Below are 20,888 nucleotides of genomic sequence, written 5' to 3' on the forward strand. Positions count from 1 at the left end.
TCCTGATGGCAGTCATTTTTTCTTCAGTGTGAAAAATCCTGAAGCTGATTTTATGTGAGACGCAGAAGGCAGAGCAAGATCTCACAGAGGCCACTTGGCACATCTGACTCTGTGCTCAGAATCACAGAACTCTTTAAGTTGGAAAAGACCTTTAAGATCATCAAGTCCAACTGTTAACCCAGCACTGCCAAGTCCACCACTAAACCAGCCCCAGGCTTGTGCTCCAGGATCACATCTCACCTGAGAAAGGCCCAGTGTGTCTACTCCAGCCTTGCCTGGCAGATCATTCCCTGCTTTTTTGATTCTCCACTTGGGAAGGCACTCCTTGACATCTGTTCTGAATTTGATTCTCCTCTATTTAGGTTTTATAGCCCTTGTTCCTCTCCCCTTGGTCGGCTTGAATGTAGCAATTCAGATGATATTATCCGTATCACTTACGTTTTTAGTCATTTCACCTAAATTTTCTTATAACCAGTTTTATTTTTCCCTTTCTGTATTTTTTAGTACTGGGTTAAGCATCTTTATCCTGACTCCCCCTTTCCACATGGTTATTTTTTAATGGTGTAATCAGAGTTTATCACACTTAGCAAACAACCTGTTAAAGGAGAGTTTGAGCATTTAAGTGTTGTTGATCCACTGTAGATCCACCCTAAAGAATACCTCAAACCCCAGTGATGTTCCTCTCATCCTGGAGTGCATCCAGCAAGCTGGAAGAAGAGCAGACCTGTCCTCCAGGTTCGGCTCAGCGATGCACAAACTAATCCTGTTCACAGGAAAGCTGCAAAATTCCTTTGAAATCAGCTCTCATATATGCATTGGAGGATCCCTTTAAAATCCTCCTTATTAAAACCGTGCAAGCCCGTGGTGAGCACATTTTAAGGGTTGGTACCTGTTCCAAGCACCAACGGATGCTACAGGAAACAGTCAGAAAAGTGGCGCTGAAGGCGAAGACGTTCAAATCTCCCTTAATTATTAGAGCGTGAGCTTCCAAATCCCTCGAGAAGCACGGAAAGTGTTGGCCTCAAAATTCACGGTGTGCTCAGAGAAGCCAGGACGCCAGGGAGTTTTGGGGACATCTTGACTGCAGTCTGCCTGCCTGGCTCCACCGGACTTGGAATCAATCCGATTCATTGCAGCAGCTCTGAATTCAGAGCAGAGGGAGCAGACAAGGCTCATTGCCTATACCAGCCAGAAAGACTGCAACAACAGTTGCAGTTTTCATTTTTCCTTTAAAACAAGGTTACTTGAGTAGACAGCCGGGAATAGACCCTCTGTCTCCTCATCCCTGAACTGAGCCCCACTGATAATTATGCACAAACTGTCAGGGCCGCTTTGGAAAAACAGTGCTAGAACTAAAGCAGCCTGACGTGGCTTTGTGCAAGGCTTTGCCTGGAGAACTGGAGTCTTCAGTGAGCACCGAAGTCCAGAAGGGAGAGCTGGGACCATTCATACCCTGCACAGTGCAGTTAGAACTTTTTCTCTTCAGCCACTCAAGTTCCTGATGGTTGGGAAGCCTGGCCAAGAGGTAGGCAATGGATTCATGTTACTGCTGAGGAAAATATATTCCCGTGCAAAGCAAATCTCCGGATACATTGGTGCATCTGTTTGCACTGTGGAATGTGGAAGGCTCACATCCCTCCTTGCTTCATGTTCTGCTCCAGTATTTATCCTCCCAGTAAGCCATCACTGCCTCATCCTCCAGGACTGTGCTTCAACTTAGATATCAGCAATTTCCCCTGACACAGCCAATCAGTGAAATTACCTGATTTAAGGCCAGTGGAGTTAAAAATCTTACACTCTGGGAAACTCAAAAGCTTTGTTGCTTTTGCACCTCTCCAGGCTGCAGATGGACCCAATATCTCCTTCTGTTTTGCACCAGGCTGGAGGAGTGACCACTGGCAATGGCACTGTCTTCCAAGCAAGACCCTGAGCCTCCTCCACCAGCACCCAGCTTCAGCCACCTCCTCCTGCCCTGCACTGCTGGGCTCTGTTTGTCCAAAGTAAATGCAGGCAGATTTCCCTGTTGACATTGGGGATTTTCTTGCTCAGGTGGATCACCATTTTTATTTTATTTATTTTTCTGCTAAATCTGTGCATAGGTCTGTCCTATGCAGATAAACCCTCGAGGCAGTCATGTCACAGATAAATTCCTACCTTGCTTCCCAACCATGGGACAAGGTTTCTTGGATGTTTGTCTCTCCGTTCCTGGGAAACCTGGTGAGAGGGTTGGATGCTCTCCTGCAGTGACAATGTTGCAATTTCTTTTTAAAAGCCTGTAATCATCTCAATTCTGTGAGCTACTCAAGCATTTACGTTGTTTCTCAGCATCTTGAGTGCCGGCTGGAAGCAGCTCCAGGTTTTGGGTGAGTCCAGCAGGATCACTGTGGGGGGCTGTGCTGACAGGCATCCCCACACTGAGCAGCAGAGGAGGGCTGTGCTCCCGCTCACAGGTGAGTGGGTTCCTGGGCATCAGGAAACAAAAAAAGGGGGGGGAAAACCCAACAAATCAATTCTGTTCACATGAGATTTTAGCTGAACTTCCACTAATAAACACAGAAGGATAAAGAAATGCTGTGGAAACAAAAGCCATGTTGTGACACAGCCACGGCTGAGGTTCATTCATTTTTTAAAGATTGTTTTTCCTTTTCTCCTCCTGGTTAAAAATGAGATTTGCAGAGAAGAGAAAACAGCAGCAGCATACAAACATCTATCAGAAAACCCACCCAAAGTGGAGGAGCCTACTTTCCCTGTGGGTGCAGCCATCTCACACCAAACACAGTGCAAACACAGAGACCTCCACGCTCCATCCCCCATAATGGCAACATGTATCTGCAGCATCTGGTATTTTGATCCCCATTTCCCCCTTGCAGATATGCCAAGCCTCTGGCAGTGTTTTCTCCCCCTAACCTATGTTGTTAGGCTGGCACAGGTTATGGAAAACCAGCTCTACTCTCTCTCATGACCACTTATCAGGAGAGAGGGGATCCCATAACCATCCAGCTCACTTGCAGGTATGTGAAGGATCGCCTGCTTTCCATTAGCCACCCTACAGCAGTCCCAAGGTCAGAATCCAGCCCTTCACATGAGTCAGCCTTTGCCCTGAGGAGCTGCAGTTGGAGGAGACCAGAAGGCAGGAGAGCACTGATTCCCTAAGTCTGTGCCATCTCGTCTCCATGCTGTCATGCCATCTGCGGGCTTTATCCCAGGAACTCCTGTCACATTCACTCCCATTAGCATTTTTCAATGCTCTCCTGTCCTTTCCCAGCATCTGCTGACCAAGTCCCTCTGGTCACCCTTGCTCCTCGTCCTTCATCAAGGCTTTTAATTTTCATGATACCGTTACCCACTTTTGCTGCACTCTGCCTTGTAGCATCTCAACACACGCTGCAAACCAGGCAGCCCAGCTCACTAGGAAAGAGAGCTTCCAAGTGGGGATTGAGCTACTATTAATTTATCCTATATTTGTTTTGAAGAGATGCCTGGGGAAGGTACATCATTTCCCTTTCCAGTTAGAGGCTTAAGAGCCACAGGCTTTCTTCTTTCTCAGAAATGTAAATCCATGTTTATTTTTCATGTACCCGATTAATCCCCAAGGCATTGCATCCAACAGCCCAAAATCAGAGCTCTGCTTCCACCAAAACACTTCAGGAGAAAGAAGAGAGGGAAACATGTTCTACCTTTACTAGAAGAAATATCTATTTATTTGGGACTGAGGCAGCTGCATGGAGTATAAATGATTTTAATTGGTAAGCCCAACAGGATCCACTCCCTCTTAAAGCAGAAAGGAAAGACCTGGAACAGCCATTTCCAGAGTGATCACTGAGAAGCAGCCGGATTCAGTTCCTAAGAGGCTCTTCACAGGGTTTGATTGTTTGGGACGATCTCACATATACAAAATACTGATCTACCTGCAGCATCAGCCATAATCTGTTCCCAGTTAAAACTGGTGCAACTCTGCTGAAGTCAATTTATGAGGCAAACATTTAATTTAGCAAGCAGGCTCACAATCCTAAATTTAAACATATGTCAAGCCAGCTAGTGGCTTTGTTTTAATTAACTCTCAAACTTTGTGGCTGTCATTTCTTTATATAAATGAGGATGTTCTGCCAAGGGCAGCCTCTAAGCCTGTGTGCATCCCTACGAAACCGCCTGCTATTTCACAACCACTTTTCAAAGAGCTCTTGCAGAGGCAAGGGGATGTGGATGTTATTATAAGGGTCCATATGGCAGTACACTGACACTGCAGTATTAAATCAGAGGTATTGTAGCTTTCCAGCCTGGATTCTCACAGTATCAGGTAACGTATATGTAGCTTTATTGTTGTACAGTTTTAGTGGCTATGCATTATTCAAGAGCAGCCAAAGTCTCTGCACTGCCGGAGGTGATTCAGTGATGATAAAGGGAATATGCTTTGCTCTAAGGGCAGGAGCAAAGGGATTTCATGGATTGGTATCTTCTCCACCCACGGAGAAACAATGGATGCATTAACATTTCTAGTAAAGAAATCAGCTGGCAACAAATTCTCATCGATAATTAAAACGAAAGTACAAGCTGCCTTAACATGTAGTTAGACTTAGGAACTGTAACCTGCTCTCTAAATTAAATGCTTTCCTTTATAATTTGGCTCTCTCAGCAGGCACTGAAATCTGCTGGAAGATGCCATCTAGCGGGTTAAGGAAGTTTATTTAAGTTTAAAATCCACTTGCTGGTGTGGGGTGAGGGTGGCAAGAGCTGCAAATGCTGGGATGCGTAATGGTTTACGTAGACTTTTTGTTGTTGCTTTAGGATATAAGATACTTCCCTGTGTGGGTTTGCATTGGAAGAGAACTAATATTTATTTTACCAGTGCCCAGTAGGGCACCGGATTGTCACAGCTTTGCTATTGACACTGCCGAGCCGCGGCTGTTCTGCTGGCAGAGCATCTTCCTGAGCACCGGGGCTGCTGCTCTTCATTAAGGAACGAATCCACACTCCGTTTTCAGGAAAGCTGTGCTGCCATTGCAAAAAAAAAAACCCAAAAGCAACAAACCCCCAGAAAACCAAAAACACCCCCCAGTAAAACACTATCCTGTGCCTATAAATTATCTAGTTTATGGTATAGAAGAAACGACTTAATTGATATCTGAATTAAGAGCATCCCTTTTTAATGGGATGGGGATTGATTTGGAGCGATCCCGCCTGTCGGTATTGCCGGGGATGGGCCAACGGCATCTCCATCCTTGGAGTTCTGGGGGCAGCAGCCTTGTCCCCCAGTTGCTGTGTGACCGTGGGGCGAGCTGCAGCCCTTTGGGGAGCACCCGGACCCCCTTGGGGAGCACTCACAGCCCTTGGGGGAGCCCCTGTACCCTCTGGGGAGCACTCACAGCCTTTGGGGAGCACCTCGAGCCCTTTGGGGAGCACGTGTACCTCTCTGGGGGGCACTCGCAGCCCTTTAGAAAACACAGGCACCCCTCTGGCGAGCGCCCTTCGAGCTTCTCTACCCTCTCCCCCCAAGCCCCGGGGCCCCGTTTAACCCCTTTTAAGGGCTTTTAAGCCAATTTCCCACCGCGACTCCCCCACCGACGGCGGCTCCGGATCGCACTCCAGCGGCGCCCACCCAGGCACCCGCCGAGCCGCGGCACCCTCGGAGCGACTTCCTCAGGGAGCCATTAAGGGAGAGTCATTAGCGGGGGGTCATTAGCGGGGGGTCATTAGTGGAAGGTCATTAGCGGGGGACGGGGGCGGGGCCTGTCTGGCGGTGGGCGGGGCATGCAGGGGGCGGTACCCACGAGGCCCCGCCCCCCGCGCGCGGAGCGGAAGTGCCGGAGTTGCCGCCCGGCGCCGCCGCCGAGCGCGGGCGAAAGTTGCGCTCCGGGAGCGCGGCGGGGGCGGCGGCACCGCTCCCTCCTCCCCATCCCCATCCCCGTCCCGCTCCTCGCCCCGCTCCCGGCGGCCGCCCCGATGCGGCGGAAGCAGAAGCGGCTGCTGCAGGCGGTGGGGCTGGCGCTGGCCGCCCTGGTGTTCTTGCCCAACGTGGGGCTCTGGTCCCTGTACCGCGAGCGGCAGCTGGAGGGCGGCGCGGCCGGCGGGGACGGGGCGGCCGCCGCGGGGGCAGCGGCGGGCGAGGCGCCGGTGAGTGGCGGCGATGGGGCGGTTGGAGCGGCCCCGGCTGTGCGGGGGGAGCCGCTGGGTGCGGGTCCGGGGGGGCTCCATCGCTCGGGGGGTGCGCGGGGCTGGGCGCGTCCCTCCGTGTCATCTCGGCAGGGATGGGGGGTGAGGAGCGACGGCCGCCCCCAAAGAGGAGGGGGCGAGGAAGGGGAGCGGTGGTGGGTTGCTGTGTTCCCAAGGAAGGAGCTGTTTTGTGTATCCAGAGCTGTTTTCTCCATCCTGTGCTTGGGTTGGATGGGGAGCGCAAGTACTTTCTTGCGGGGACGGGAGGCTCTGCTTGCCTTTTTTTTTTTTTTTTTTTTTTGGCTGAGCTCGGTAATGCAAGGTCTTTGCTTCTTGCGCCAAGGAGTAAGAAAGGGGAGCTTCTCCCATCCTTGCATAGGAAGGGACAGCAATTCCACCTTCCAAGGGTGTGCCTCGCTGCCACGTCTCTTTACCTGCCTTGGAAAGGTGTGGGAGCAAACATCACCTGTTACCTGTTACAGCAGAGCTTAGGGCGAGGGCTAGCAGAAGGTATCAGGTGGAGCTTGAAGAGTATGTCCGTAGAGTGATTCTCCTTTGGGAAAAGAGAAGCGGATAACTCTTCCTTAGAGGCAGAGGATGCCTGCTGTATACGTGGCCTGAGGATGTTGTAACATACGACTGCATTCTTTTCTTGTCCCACTGGTGTAGTAGTAAATTTCACAGCCAAACCCTTCTGCACAGTGTGTGAGTCAGGAAGGCTGGATCACCCAAATTAGACGTTTGGAAGCTCCATTTAGCTGCAGTTACTTTTGGCTCTGTAATTGCTTTGTCCCCTTCTGGGTTTGGCTTTGTATCATTAAGAATGATTGGGACTTAAAAGCTTGAATTGTCAGTGTGTAACTATCAGTTCAGCTGTCACTCTCCAAGGCTTTGCTTGTTCAAAACCACTTAAAACTCTTAGTTGTCTAAATCTTTCCCTCCTTGGAGACTTGCTGCTATAACTGCACCGTAAAGGTGGAGAAACCTGCTGTGACAATTTCTGCTATGGGGGAGAGAATGTTCTCTAAGAGCTGTAGTCAAAATGGGACTGAGCTCTTTTTTCCCCACGAGGAATGCTTTTTCAAATTCAAGCATTTAGTCCAAGTCTGGATGTAACCATGCTTATAGCTTTGTAATGTCCCATGCTGGTGGGGAAAGGGTTCAGCTGTTGCCTGCCATAAAACATAAACCTGTAGCGAATCCTCAGACCTGCACAGAAGTCCCTTTGACATACACAGTGGTCATTTAATGCCTGGTGTTCCTGATGTTACTGCTTTATGCCTGTATTTCCGTGGGATGCAGGGAATCTATTTTGCCTGACTGGTAAAAATCAAGCCCTGTGGTCCTGCTCCCATGGCTTCATGTGGCGTGATGTTCTGGCAAAACGATTTGTAAAATCGTGTGTCCTCCAGAGGTAATGAGGGGCAAGTTGGTAATTATTCTTAGGAGGCTTCAAAGTGACAAGCTGACTTTTAATATTTTTGGTCTTCCAAAATTGTCCTTGTGCTGTGGGCTATGGGTAGCTGTAAGCCAGGCAGTACCTCCCTGCTGATTCCCGTGTCTGTGCAGTGTTCTCAGTATTTAGACATCCTGTGCTGCCCATGTTGTACACAATGTCGACTCCATTTTTCTATGTCTCTTTAAAGTGTGGCAGCTGTCAGTGAATTGAGATCTGCTTTTGTTTCGATGGTGTGTTGAGCTGGGCGGGAAATGTCTGTACAGCAGGAAAATTTGCAATAAAACCTCTCTGCACTTGTGTAAATCAGAGTTACTGGGTTTTAGGCTGAAGGCTTCATCTTCCAGTCTAATTAACGTGGAGTTATGAGCTCCAGGGGGTCTGCGAGTGAAGATATACTTGTTTTATGTGCCTGTTTTTTTGAAGGATTTGGCCCTGAAATGATATCTCTAGTTACATTGAGCAAGGGAAAACATACCCTAAAGGACAATGGGCTGTCTTGGTAAAAATAATTTCAAATGAAGCAGAATAAAAACAAACTAAATGTGATTTTGTTTTTTTTGTTTAGTTGTGTGGGTTTGTTTTACTGTTGTCATAGAGGTATCTGCCAGCTGACTGCAGAGAGTTTTTTGGGCATCCTCACATTCAATGATTCCAGCCTCTCTTTCTTGGTCCTGACAAGCATTCATGGGTTTTGCACTTACTAATCAACTTCCAGCTTGTAAATGAATATGCTGTTTGTCTGCCTGTTCCTGTAGCCATTCAGAAGAGCTGACTTCTTAATAAAAAAAACTCCAGATGAGAGGAGGCAATAATAATAAAAAATTATATTCATAGCAGTCAGAAAAGATTTTCTTCTGTTTCTGCCTTTAATTTGCCTTTTTGTGAAGCCTAATCTTTGAATTGAGGACATTTCCTATGTACTGCAGAACTGAGCTTCTCAATGAAATCTCTGTCCAGGCTCATTCTTTCTCTTTAAATGGTGTCTGCTGTTTCAGTCAGTGGTTTTATCTTTCAGAGTAACAGCAAAGGGGGGAAAAGGTTTTAAGAAACAGCTGATTTAAAGCCATAAAGCAATTCCTAGAATAGTGAGTTGTGATGCTAAAATTCTGAAGTTTGAAACCAGCTAGGAGTTTTTGTTGTCTATCTGTGCTGCATGCTACCTTCAGAATAGTAATATATCACTGTAGATGATTTTGCTTTATTTAATATTTCTAGTGCCTGTAACAAACGTGTCAGAAAATTAAGCAATCAGAAACCATGTAAATATATTCTAGGGAAGATTATTCTAAATGGTTTCTGTGGAAGTGCCTAGGCAGCTAATTGCTTCTGTATTTACATGTTCAGGGGAAACATTATGGTGGTTGAAAATAGTGTGTTGCTTTAATAAGGAGGGTGAGGTCTGCGCTCTTTCCTTCTACCTTCGGGTTTGTTCTTTTGCAGCTCTGTGGGGCCCTTTTTGCTCTACAGAGAAGGGATGGGGGCCCTTTTTGCTCTACAGAGAAGGGATGGCCTTAAGGCACGAAGGTCTTGGTCGTCCAGCAGATCTCTTTAGAAAAACTGATGCATTGAGTGAATCCTCAGTACAGCTGTGGGCTCAGAAGTGGCCTCTGTCACTATGTACAGTCACTGAGCAAATGAGATGACCTGGAAAGTCCTTTTTTCATGGCGCTTGTAACAGGTTTGGCTTTAGATGTGGATGGTGGTAATGTGGTACTGAAGTGTTTTGCTGACAGCTTAGAAGCTCCTTAGACTTCATGACTGCACTGTTTGCTCACCACTATGAGTGTATCAGTGTGCTCATGGAATGCAGATTGACTTTTTTGTCGTTTCATCTTTTTCTTTTTTTAACAAGTATTCAATAAGTAAAAACATATGATCTGTAGGTGTGGGGGTAGGCAGAAGCAGCAAAAGAGATGCAGCTATTCCTTTTGTCTCTTGGATCTCTGCTGTCTGCCTCAGAGACTGCTGAGCATCCTCAGCCAAAATGTTTAATTGGTGTGTGTGTGTAGTGTTGCAGTATGGAAACAATGGACGAGTTGGGTTGTGGGCTGGTGGTTGATGTTTGGGCTAATGCAGGTATCTACATGACTTCTGATGCTGTGCAGAGATACTGCTCTGCACCTCTGTGGTCAGGCTGGAGATCCTCACTCTATGTGATACCTGCTTTTCTGGGAATGTGGCATTTGAACTCAGAGAGATACTAAGCTTGAACATTTTTCTTTGAATTGCTGGCTGAAAGTGCTGTAGCAAATTAGCTGCCTTTCGTGGCAGAGCGTTTTTATCTGATATGATGAATGCTTTATGGAGTCGCCCTGTAGCTTGTTGTAGCAGTAATTTGTGCTCTATAAATTAACTCAGGAGCATGATGGAAGTGTATAAATCACATCGGTGATTGTGTGGTGCCCTCTGCTGCCAGCAGGCTGGAGTGAAGTGGGGTGCTCCTGCCTGCTGCTTCCTTGGGAATGAGAAACCAACTGCAAACCTGTGACTGAAAAAGGGTTTGTGAGAATGCTGCTTTTGGAGTTTGGGGTCATAAACTTTGGCTTTAGTGCAATTGAGCTTAAAGTTTCCAGCCACTATTGATGAAAATGTAGTCCTAGTGATGAGCTGAGTGGGGAGTGATGCTGCTGCTTGTGGCCTCCTCAGCAGAGGAAGATGATGGGCTTTGCTGTTCTGACCCCGGGGGCAGCTGTGAAGTTGTCAAGGTTTGTCAGCTGTTGTTGTTGGCAAAAGCTGATAAGGAAGAGGATGTCTGTTAAACAACAGATTCTGTGCTGCCAAGGCTGTGGAGGGAGGAGAAGGGAAAAGTGAGAGGAAAACCTTTCTCTTCTCTGCCAGCCAGAGGTAAATAGAACAACCAGCTCCCTGTACGTCATAGGCAGATTCCTTTGTCAATTAGATTGGTCATGTCCTAGACCTTCCTGCTGCTCCTGTCTGGGGCCTGGCTCCTCACAGACCTCTTGGAGATTGCCACGTTGGCAGTTGTGTTTGCCAGTCACTCATGAGCTCATGTAAAGGAAAACTTTGAAAGGCTTATTTTCTAAGTATGGTGTAAAACAATCGGCATCTAAGGACTGAAGTGCGAGTGCTAGAGCTGAACAAGCCTGTTTTAATTTAAGAGTGACTGATTCCCAGCATGGGCTAGTCTTCAGTTGATCACTTCAGTGCACTTGTGAAACAAGCAGGGTGTCCTGAGCTAGAGAAGTATGGCCTGTACTCTTGATTGGCGAAGTGAGCTGAAGTGAATGTGAAGTGTCTAAACCATCTCACAGCTGTAAAGTGCAAAGTAAAATTTGGAAAAAGTGTTTATTAAGGAACTGGAGCTTTCAGTGGCCTTCGCTCAAGGTCTCAGTGTGGTAATCTTCTGTAATGGCAGCACAGGCCTGAATGAACAAATGGGCTCTATTGTATGTCTCCTATGCTGTGTGAAAATAAAAGGTTTATTATACTTGGTGTTCCTTATTATGGAGCAGGTCCTGTTTTTGGAAGAGTGGTTCTGTTTCACCATTCAAACATGCTCTACATGCAATTCTTAATCACTACAATGGTGACCTCTCTTCATAGAAGGAAGGTTTCTGCAGCAAAACTTTTTGGCTCCTGGTACCTGAACTACACTTTAGGTCGCTAGTGAAAATCATGTGGTGGTCTCCAGAGCTGTGTGTTTTTCCTGTATGAATATGAATCAAATTGTGAGAGACAGCAAGATTTAAGAGCAACTAGAGTTGTAAATTTCCTGCCAGATAACTGCCATGTATTTGACTAAGAGGACTGCAAAACTAACAGGAAGTTTATAACCACCCTGATGAGTGTTGGTGAAATTAGGCAGAAAAATGCTATCAACCAGACTTTTAGTTATGTAGTGTCATCTTCTCCTCCCTGTTTGAGTACAGTTACAGGCATCACTACAAAAAGATGAAGAACTGCAGTTTACCTTCCTGTCGCTCTGTATTTGCTCCTTTGTGGAGCCAACTGTAACCTCACTTACACTGGGTAAGAACAGATCCTGTCTAACTCAAACACTGAGGAAACTGTATCCAGGTGTTAAAGCAGGCTGCTCTCTGCTCCTCTTTCTGTTTCTGTGCAACCTTTTCCTGTACCGGGTGACACAGGCAGGCAGCCTTCAGCTTCTTTCTGGGAAGTACAGAGCTGGTGGGGTGCATGAGGAGTTGGTAGGAGGGATTCCACTGTGTGCTTGAAATATAACTAGAAAAAAAAAATATGCTGCAGAAATTTGTTTTGATTCCCTATGAAAGCAGGTGTTTCAACCTGCAAGCTTGTTATCCTGTGGATTTTAGTGGAGCTGTCGCTGGTAGGCTTTTATGGAGTGCACCTCAACTGGAGTGTGCTGTGCTGCTTCGTGGTACTTCAGTGCAGTGTAAATGCTCCTGTAAACAAAGCTGCTGTGATATTTGCCATCAGAGGACACTCTCTTTCTCTAGTGTCCGTCATGCTTCATGTTTCCATCCTGTTAACTCTGCAGAGTAACCCGAGTTAGCGATGCTTTTGTTCAATAGTAGCATGAATAATGCACGATCCTTCGAACACGCTGGGAGAGAGGTGGCTGCAGTCACTTTGTGCAAATGAAATCTTTTAATAGTAATAGGTCCACTCAGGTCAAGTGGCCTGAGTCTGTGTGTACGTTTTCTTCTGGATCACCTTTTCTAGAAAACTAGAAAGAAATTCTTCCATGGCTGAATGGATCAAAAGCTGGCTGTTCTGGTGGGATATACTGCGGTGGGAAGCAGATATTAATGATTATTTGAATAGCCATTCATTTACTTTAGTCAGACTGAGGTAGACTGGGTTAAAGCTGCATAGTTACTTTCTGTTAATTTTGTATCTATCTCTTCCTATTCTGGAAGCAAATCGGGAATAGTCTTTCTACCCTCCATTTGCACTTAGTCTTAACCTGAGCTATCATGTCTGGACAGAATGATTTCAGTCAGTCCTAGTGCAGTTTGGCCACTCACATATTCCTTCTGGATACAACTTGGCCTGGGATTCCTCTGCTATAAAAAGACATTCTGACTTGCCTTCAGGTCCCAGATCGTGTGCAAAACCAATAGGTGTTAGTGGAGATTTTTAACAGTTAAGGGATAGTGTGAACCTATGTGTGAATCTGTTTATCAGGTTTCACAGATTCCTGAATAAGTCCTGGTGCCTGAGTCACTTTCAAGAATGTAACAGTGTGATGCCTAATTTCCAAATCCAGGGATAGTAGCCCCCACTTTCTAATTTTGATTTTTTATATTCTGCTTTCGGACTGCCTTTTGTCTGGTTGGCAGTGAAAAAACTTCCATATTCTCTGTTATTTGTTTAAGTCTGTGTTGAGTCTGTGGTTTTACCTTCCAATTTGGCCTGTTGTCATGACTTCTTACAGTGCAGGGAGCAAATAAGTGCTACTGGTCCTGCTTTATTCGACATGAAGCCTGACCTGTCAGTGGCAATGATATCTTTTCTATCAGTGTAACCCACACTCATGGTGGTATTTCCTGCATTTGTGTTACCCTGGCTAGATGATGGATAGGTAACAAGGAATGGAGTGTTTATCTACACAGCTTTGTTAAGAATATAAGTAGTACTGGATATCAAATTATGGCTGACTTGTCAGACTGTGCCTCTTTTGTTAGATTTAGAGGGTCTGGCAAACGATTGGAGAAAGCTACAGATCAGTAAATCAATACATAGCACAATGAGTTGCCAGACAGCCCTCCTTTTCAAATGCCTGGGTAGAAGAGTAACTTCTACTGTGTCTGAGGTGTGCTGGCAGATCCAAAGTCCTGTGCACCCCCTAAAATATAAGAAATGGGTCACTTGACATATCTCCTTATTATTCATAAACTTGATAAAGCTTTAAATTGCAGCTTCAGAGGGGGGAGGTCTACCATTTCTTGGTCCTTAAATTTGCTTTTCTTTCTAAATAATTAGCTCTCTTCTCTGCCCTTTTACGGTTCCTTCATTTTCTCTAATCTTAGCTCCAGGTTATAAGAGAGCTCTCTAGAGCATATATCTATAATTAAGGCTTTTTAACCACAGTTACAGTGGAGTATAAGTGGTGCTCTGGTCTTGCCAATATCCAAGGAAGAAACTTGCTTCATTAGAAAAGTTGTTGATTTTGTTACAACTAAAATCTCCACTATCCCTCTCATGGAGTTTCCTCTCATACTTCTTCATAGCTTTCTGCTTTGGTAAGTTGTCTTTCTAAGGCTGATGACCATTAATGGCATATCATCTGTAGCTCACAAGAATAAAAAGGTTTTATGCAGTCTGCCTGTCATTTTCTTGGAAATGCAGGCTGCCAGCTATTGTGAGTAGTGTCCCTCATGAGTACATTCAGAAAACCTGAGAGTTTAAAATGGAAACCCTGTCTTAAGCAAATTCATGTCACTCCTGTGGATATTATGGTTCTTCCCTTGGCCAGAAGTAGAAAGCAAAGGAAGGGGAAGGAGGTTGAAGGCAGCAAGGGCTTGACTGTGTAGTGCTGCCCAGTCTGGTGGAGAAAGTCACTCTTAATGTCACCAAATAAGTTGACTGTCTTCCAGTTGTGACTTCTTATTAATTTTTCAGCTTTAATGCTTTTTCTCTTTGCAATTAGGAGAAGTAGCAGAAAGCAACTTCTAAAAACTGTCTCTCAAGACAGTGAATTCTGGCATCCTTCCCTGCTAAGCTGAGCATTGCTTCTGCAGGGAGATAACTAATTTCTCTTCAAAGCCTTATCCCTCAACACTAATGTGTATTTCTCATGTGTTTGTCACGTGTAGCTGATGTAGCAGTGAGTGACCTGACATGTTTCCCTGATGTAGCTTTCAAAGACAGACCTTGTGCTGTTCTGTGTGGTTGCAGATCACAAGGCAACTGCTGAAGTGAAACTTCCCAAAGGCATTTCAGAATACTTTTTTAAATACACAGAAACTGTGCTATTTACTGAAATAATGACCAGCAAAGGGGTTAAATTTCAAACAAATATTTGAACTAGTGTCTTTATTTAGGATGCCTATAAATGAACTGTCTTCCTGCTGGAGAGCTATTTGATCATAAAAATAAAAGATTCACAGAATCTTATTCACAGAATAACAGTAAATCAGTCTGTCTCCTGCAAGAACTTTCTGGATGCATGAAATGTTCTTTCTTGTTTGTATACTCTCCCATTCCAAAAAATCTGATTAGATTGGCATTTTTTCTTTGTTAGTCAAAGTCTCGTGATGTTTTGGGGCTTTACCAGATCTGGATGCGCTGTCAGCTGTTCCTCCTCCATGCAGAGCTGCTTTGCTTTTGCCCTCTTGAACAACGATTTTTACAAGATTAGGTTGCTATGAAAAGTTCTGCTCTGCTTGATCTCTAAAGCCTGAAATCCTTTGCTTGCAGTTATGTGTGCAAGCTAAGGTGACTTTTCAAAGGAAAGTCATCTTGTTCTCCATCTTTGCTTATGATTATTCAGAAGATTTAACATTTAAAACCTCTAGTAGTAGCCAGTCTTGTTTTTTTTCCAGTGGAAGATCACATAAGCTTGTCTTTGTATAAATTACCTTTACTTGTGTTCAGATCCTTTTGGGAGGTTACTTTTAGCTAGTTCATAACACTAGGGAGATAGTTTTTCTCCATGGTGGCAAAGAGGTAGTTTTTCCCTTTCTTGAGCTTCCCTAACGTTTCTCAGCCTTCAGATGAAGTCCAAAGAAGAAATATTCACAGGGACTAGTAAGCATGAGCTGTTTCTTAATAAATAAAACAGGTGAAACAGAGTTTGAGTGTTCTTAATGTTTAGAGCAAAGTTTTCAAAGATGACTTAGAGTGTGATGTTCCTTTGAAAAGTAAGAGTCTTAGTTGACTTTGATCTAGGGTATGATATAAAAATAACCACGTAACCAGGACTGGCATCCCATAAGATTTATTTTTTTTTTTTTTATTTTTGGAGGTTTTTTATTATTTTTAAGAGTGAACAACTCCTTCATTTCTGCTCAGACTGACTTTAATCTTAACTCTGCTTCCTTGGAAGTGGCTCTCTTTAGAGACTGTACTTGCAGCTCAGATGAGTACAAGCAAAATATATTCCCTCACTAAAGAAAATCAGAACCCCTAAAACTAGATAAATACAGACATAATGATGTTGTAAAGGGCTTCTGTTAGGCATGTAAGTTATTTTCTGTAACATTACAGAAGGTCACTTAAATTTAGCCTGACTGTCACTTCATGTTAGCCACTATGTAACAGGCTTATTCGGGATCTCAAAAAGAAGTGAACCCTGTGATTATCTCCTGTCTTCTCATTTATCTTCCAGGTGGCCTGTTGCCAGTGTTTGGTGTGTGATAGCCAAGTAATAAGGGGTAACTCTTTTTTTTTTTTTCCACTCCTGCTTATGTTGGTTTTGCTGATCCACTCTGGACTGCCACTTCCCTTTGATTCTCAGGCCGTGGTTTACTGTGTTAGAAATATCTGAAACTCCTGATGATGTTTTGCTGCTCCATGCTGCCTATTTTTTATGTGTGTGTGGCCATTTTGGAAACTGTTTCAAGGTACTAATTTAGCCTGGAAAGAGAAATCTCCCTTCAGAAAACCAGCATCTGCTCACAGGTCTCGTTCACAGCAGTAAAGAAGTCATATTGGCACAATTAAAGTGTTTGGAATGATACTTCTCAACATTATTTTGTTTGCTTGACACTGAGGACATGGAAGCAAACTGCAAAAATATCTGCAAAGTATTGGAAGACCTGGGATTTTGGTGCAGAAACTGGCTGAAGTGTATCTGGTTGTATGCACGAAGACCAGAGCACTATTCAGATAATCATTGTTGCCAATTTGCTGCTGTTGCTGCTGATTTTTGGAAATGTTGTTCTTTACCCTTCTGCCCCAGATTGTTTCTGATCTTCAAACGTGGGTTGTGGGATCTACTAATGGGGATGTGGAATATTGGGAAAGTCTTATCTGCAGTGTGTGAAGGTCCTACTTGTGTTGTCCTTGATTTTGTTTGCTGCAGGGTATCTGTGTATAAAAGATAACAAGTTTTCATTCATCATATTTCCTGCAAATAGGAACTTGGGCCTGCTGATTACAGAAAAAGAGTCCTTGACAAAGCAATTAAACTAACAGGAAAATGTCTTGAACCTTTATCTGTGCCAAGATCCTTTTTCATGCATTTTGGACAAAGCTGTTATCAGCATGAACTAATACTGGTCATCATGAGTGAAAGGCCTAAGCTCTGGAAACAAGTGATGTCTTGTGGTTTTTCAAGTGCTGATATTTTTATAGTAAGAGGCTGCTCATGGTAGAACTGCATCTGAGAATCTGGGAATTGATGTACGTGAGCAGAGAGCACTGGCATTGCTGATAAATTAGCTGGGAATTGTCAGTCATATAAAAGAACTCAAACATTGGCTTAACCCAAAAAATGTGAAATTAAATAGAAAAGTACAGATTTTCTCTCTGGATATTTGAAAACAATAACAAGTCATGTGAAAACTTGTTCTAAAAATTATTTCTAGAGGGTATGAGTTTTCCAGCCTAATGCAGTGAAGTCTATTTTTATAGTCCTTGAAAACAAAACCTGACAGACCATATTTGCCAGCACTTATATTGCTCTGGTGACAGTGCTTCTTTTTAAAGCATGCCAGAGGAAATGCTCTGTGCTGGAGCATATGTCAGTGATTAGTGGGACCAGTGCTGCAGGATGAAGTGGAAGAAATATGGTTGTGTGAGGAAAAAGCTGAATGGACAGAACATGAGAAATGTAGTGGTTTATGGATCAGTTTTAGGGTAGGAATGGAAAATAGTTATTTTTAGGGTTATCTGTATGTAGCTGACGTGCTGTCTTCCACATCAATTAAGGTTTAACCGATGGAACAACTGGTACTTTTCTCTGTGTGTTTTCCCTTAATTTCTTCTTCATTTAGAAAATTATTGTCCCTTTGAATCTGTGACTGTTTATATAATGTAGGTATTTGTGTGCTCAGGGTGAACTAGAAAACCCCAGGAAATGAGAGACGTTGGTACCCAACTTTTTGTGAATTTGAGCCTAAGTGGATTTAAGGGCTGAGGCAGAGAAGGATCCTCAGGAATCAGCTGATTTGCTCCAGACTTGACATCGTGGGTCCAGAGTTCTTGCCAGTCAAGCCCCCGGGGTGTGTGCTCACGTTTTTCTTCTGGATAGCTCTTGCTACTTCCTTCTCCCCCCAGAAGCCCAGCAGCCATCCTTGGCATCAAGAACCTCTTGTGAAGGACACTGAGGTCAGAGCACAGCTCTCAGCCCCGAGTTCTGCAGGAGCCACATGGGACTCTGGGTACTTGCATTTGAAGCCCTGAGGTGAAGGGGAGAGGAGGAGGATGGTGCCCTGCCGCTCTTCCTCAGGGATCATTGATGGCTTTTGCTCAAGGACTGCAGTGCAGTAGATGCAGCCCTCAGTTGACTTTGCCTCCTGCTTTAACCATGGAAAATAACAGAGAAGTGTGTTATTTGCCTCCCTGCTCTGTGTTCGAGAGGAACAGCTCAGGCATGAAAGCGTGCAAACAGGTATGAGTGATTCATGTGCAATACTGAGGCCACGTTGCACATGAGGCACGTACCCAAGACCAGGAGAAATCAGGTCAAAAGCCTGTTGTTCCCAGTTGTTTTGAATGTGATCCTGAAGGTCCCCACACACTTTACTCATGGACACAGGCCCCACTGTGGGAATCGCAAGGCTGAAAGTTGAACTGAGAGTTGCATAGCATGGCAATATTGAAGTTTCTTGTATATTTAGCCCTTGACCTCATAGGTGTAGTCATCACTCCAGTGCTGTGAAAAATGTTCTCCCGCCTTATCCTGTTCTTTGTATCTTGTCACTTGTGTTGGATAACTCAGAAATATTTTCTTTTCTGTATAAATGGGAGCAAAATGAAAATGCCCTGTTCCCTTTGTCACAATTGATGCCTGTATTTGAACGTTGCCAGTATTTGTTTATGAAAACTGCTGGTTTTCCTCTCTGAAATCTTTTTGTCAAAGCAGCTCAATACAACTTGGATTAAGGGAAGTCACAAGAGGTTAGAGAATCTCTGAAAACTAGGAAAAGAATGCATTAGACTGCTGCATAGAATTACCTAGCCAGTATCAAAATTAGACTGCTACTTTTTGCAAAGTAGACATTTGGCTATTAATATTTTGAAATATAATGCAAGAAGCCAAGTTATATCCAATTAAATCGAAGTTATAAAGTAATTGTCTCGAGTTCATTACACCTATGACTTACCTGCCTTATACTATTTATTTGTGTAGAATTTCCCCTCACATTTAAGAGTTTTTAAATCTATTTTAGCTCTGTTTTTTGCTACCCTGCAAAGTTCTTGCTTTTGAGTAACTCTTGAGATAATTAGAAAACAGAATAAAATTCTTTGGGCCCTTCATGGAAAAATGATGGGTTCATGAGGTTTGATTTGTATTTCTATAGCACACAGGAGGCTTAGTCAGGAATCTGCAAGGAGAAAGTAAAACAACCAAAGGCAGACTGCTTCCCATAAAGTAACAACATCAGAAAGTATTATATTTATTTTCCATCCCTAAAGTTGCTCTGTAAAAAATGCCGTAAAAATTTGTTTGTTTTCTGGTACTTGTACCAAAAAAAGGAGCTTCTCAGCAGTGCAGTAATTTGATTTTGTACTGTATCATAAGTACTGCATGGATTTCTGAAAGGGACAGCTGGATTTTCACTGGTGACTGAATCTAGTGCTTAAACACCTTGGATGTTTTCAGTCTGATGTGTGGTGTCTCAGTTCTGTAATTGCTTCATACTTGAATCTGATGGCTCAGGCATGAGATTTCTGGATCCAGTTTTCTCCTCCTTAGTTGTCAGAGCTGTGAAAGGATCTGACTTTGAAACCTTGATTATAGTCAATCTTTTTGTTTCTTTTACAACTGTTAAAGGTCTAAACATTTAAGAGGAGCACAAGGTTACCTCACTTGGGAGTCACAGCTTCACAATAACAGGATGTCTTCAGCAAAATGCTTTCAAGCTCATGGAAGTTGGGTCCATTTGTAATGGATTCACAAGGGGTTTGGCTGTATCTGCAGATACAGTCTGGCTTTTTTAGAAGAAATATGTGTAGAAGTGGCTCTTTGAAAGGCTACTGTTTGTGGAAAGGCAATGGCTCTGACTGGAAGACCAGCAGTGAGGTGTGATGTTCATTCCTTCTCTTCTGATGGAAGGGTGTTGAAAGCTGATGCTCTTGCTCACGAAGTGTTGTGATGCACTAAGGTGGACTTGTTCATCAGCTCCAGTGATCTCTGTCCTGGAGGGGGAAAAAAACACTAAAGGAAATTTCCTTACATCCTGTTTATAAACTTTGTCAGGTTAACATGAATGAGCTTGAACCTGTGCTCAGAGCTGCTGGATTATGCAGTTAGGATTCTGTTCTGGCTTCCTAAACAAGAGAAACGTGTAACAACATCACCATTCAGTGTATGTGCAAATCTGTGCTTTGTCCAGCCAGCAAGGAGGGTCAGGAATTAAATAAAGAGGAGATCAGTTCGTGCACCTGGATCTTATTTGAATCAGAGGGTGAAAAGCTTCTAAAGCCTCTAAAAACTCTCAGCAGCTCCTCAGAAGAGGAGGTTGTTTGCCAGAGAACACTCTGAAAGCTGATTGGTTACGGAGTACTCTTAAAATTTAATGAAATGTAATCCAAGATTTTAATTGCATGTCTGGGCTTATGCATTTCATGTTGACTTTAGCAATTCTGCTTAGTACCTAATGGGGCTGAACTCTGTGTAACAATGAATCTCCTCCAAAAGATCTTAATCTTAAGAAATACTTGAAAAAGTGTGGAAGGAGAGGCAGCAGTTGCAAAGATATCACCTGGTACCTTGAAGCTCCTTAAGTTTTAAGTGTTTTTTGTGGTTCAGAGTAATCTTACCTTTGGCTTATGTTATGAAAATTTCCTTCTTACTAGTCTGCAGAATGGCTTGGGCAATCTATAGTGAGTGTGGAAGAGATTCCTGTGATCTGCGGCCAGAATGGTGGAAGCATCAAACAGTGCTGCAGAACAGCTTTCCAAAAGGATTTGGAAATGTCCATTTCTTCATCCTCTCCTCAGGCAGCATCCTAATCTCAAACCCAGCAGGCAGAGTGGGCTGCATTGGGCAAAACACTTGGCACTAACTCTAGCAAGGCTGGTGGGTTTGTAGCACTCAACAACTGGCATCCCTTGCGTCTGACACAGTGCTTGACATAGTTATTAAGCTGTGTTAATAGAATTGCCTGAGTGGCCTTAGTTTTTTGTTATGGAGTCAGAAAGGTGAATGCTTCAGGTCCATGAG

General features: G+C 44.1%; 1 protein-coding gene across 1 annotated transcript in view; it reads left to right on the forward strand.

Moving 5' to 3' along the window:
- Positions 1-5,925: 5,925 nt before the first annotated feature.
- The window catches only part of GALNT10 (polypeptide N-acetylgalactosaminyltransferase 10), an 82,115-nt gene continuing 67,152 nt past the window's right edge, over positions 5,926-20,888 (forward strand). The window contains exon 1 of the mRNA XM_017834809.1: positions 5,926-6,111. Within this exon, the coding sequence (XP_017690298.1) occupies positions 5,941-6,111 (171 nt within the window). The 5' untranslated portion in view covers positions 5,926-5,940. The remainder of the gene's footprint in view (positions 6,112-20,888) is intronic.

The sequence above is a fragment of the Lepidothrix coronata genome, unplaced genomic scaffold, assembly GCF_001604755.1.
Source record: "Lepidothrix coronata isolate B3197 unplaced genomic scaffold, Lepidothrix_coronata-1.0 Scaffold240, whole genome shotgun sequence".
Lineage (NCBI taxonomy): Eukaryota > Metazoa > Chordata > Aves > Passeriformes > Pipridae > Lepidothrix > Lepidothrix coronata.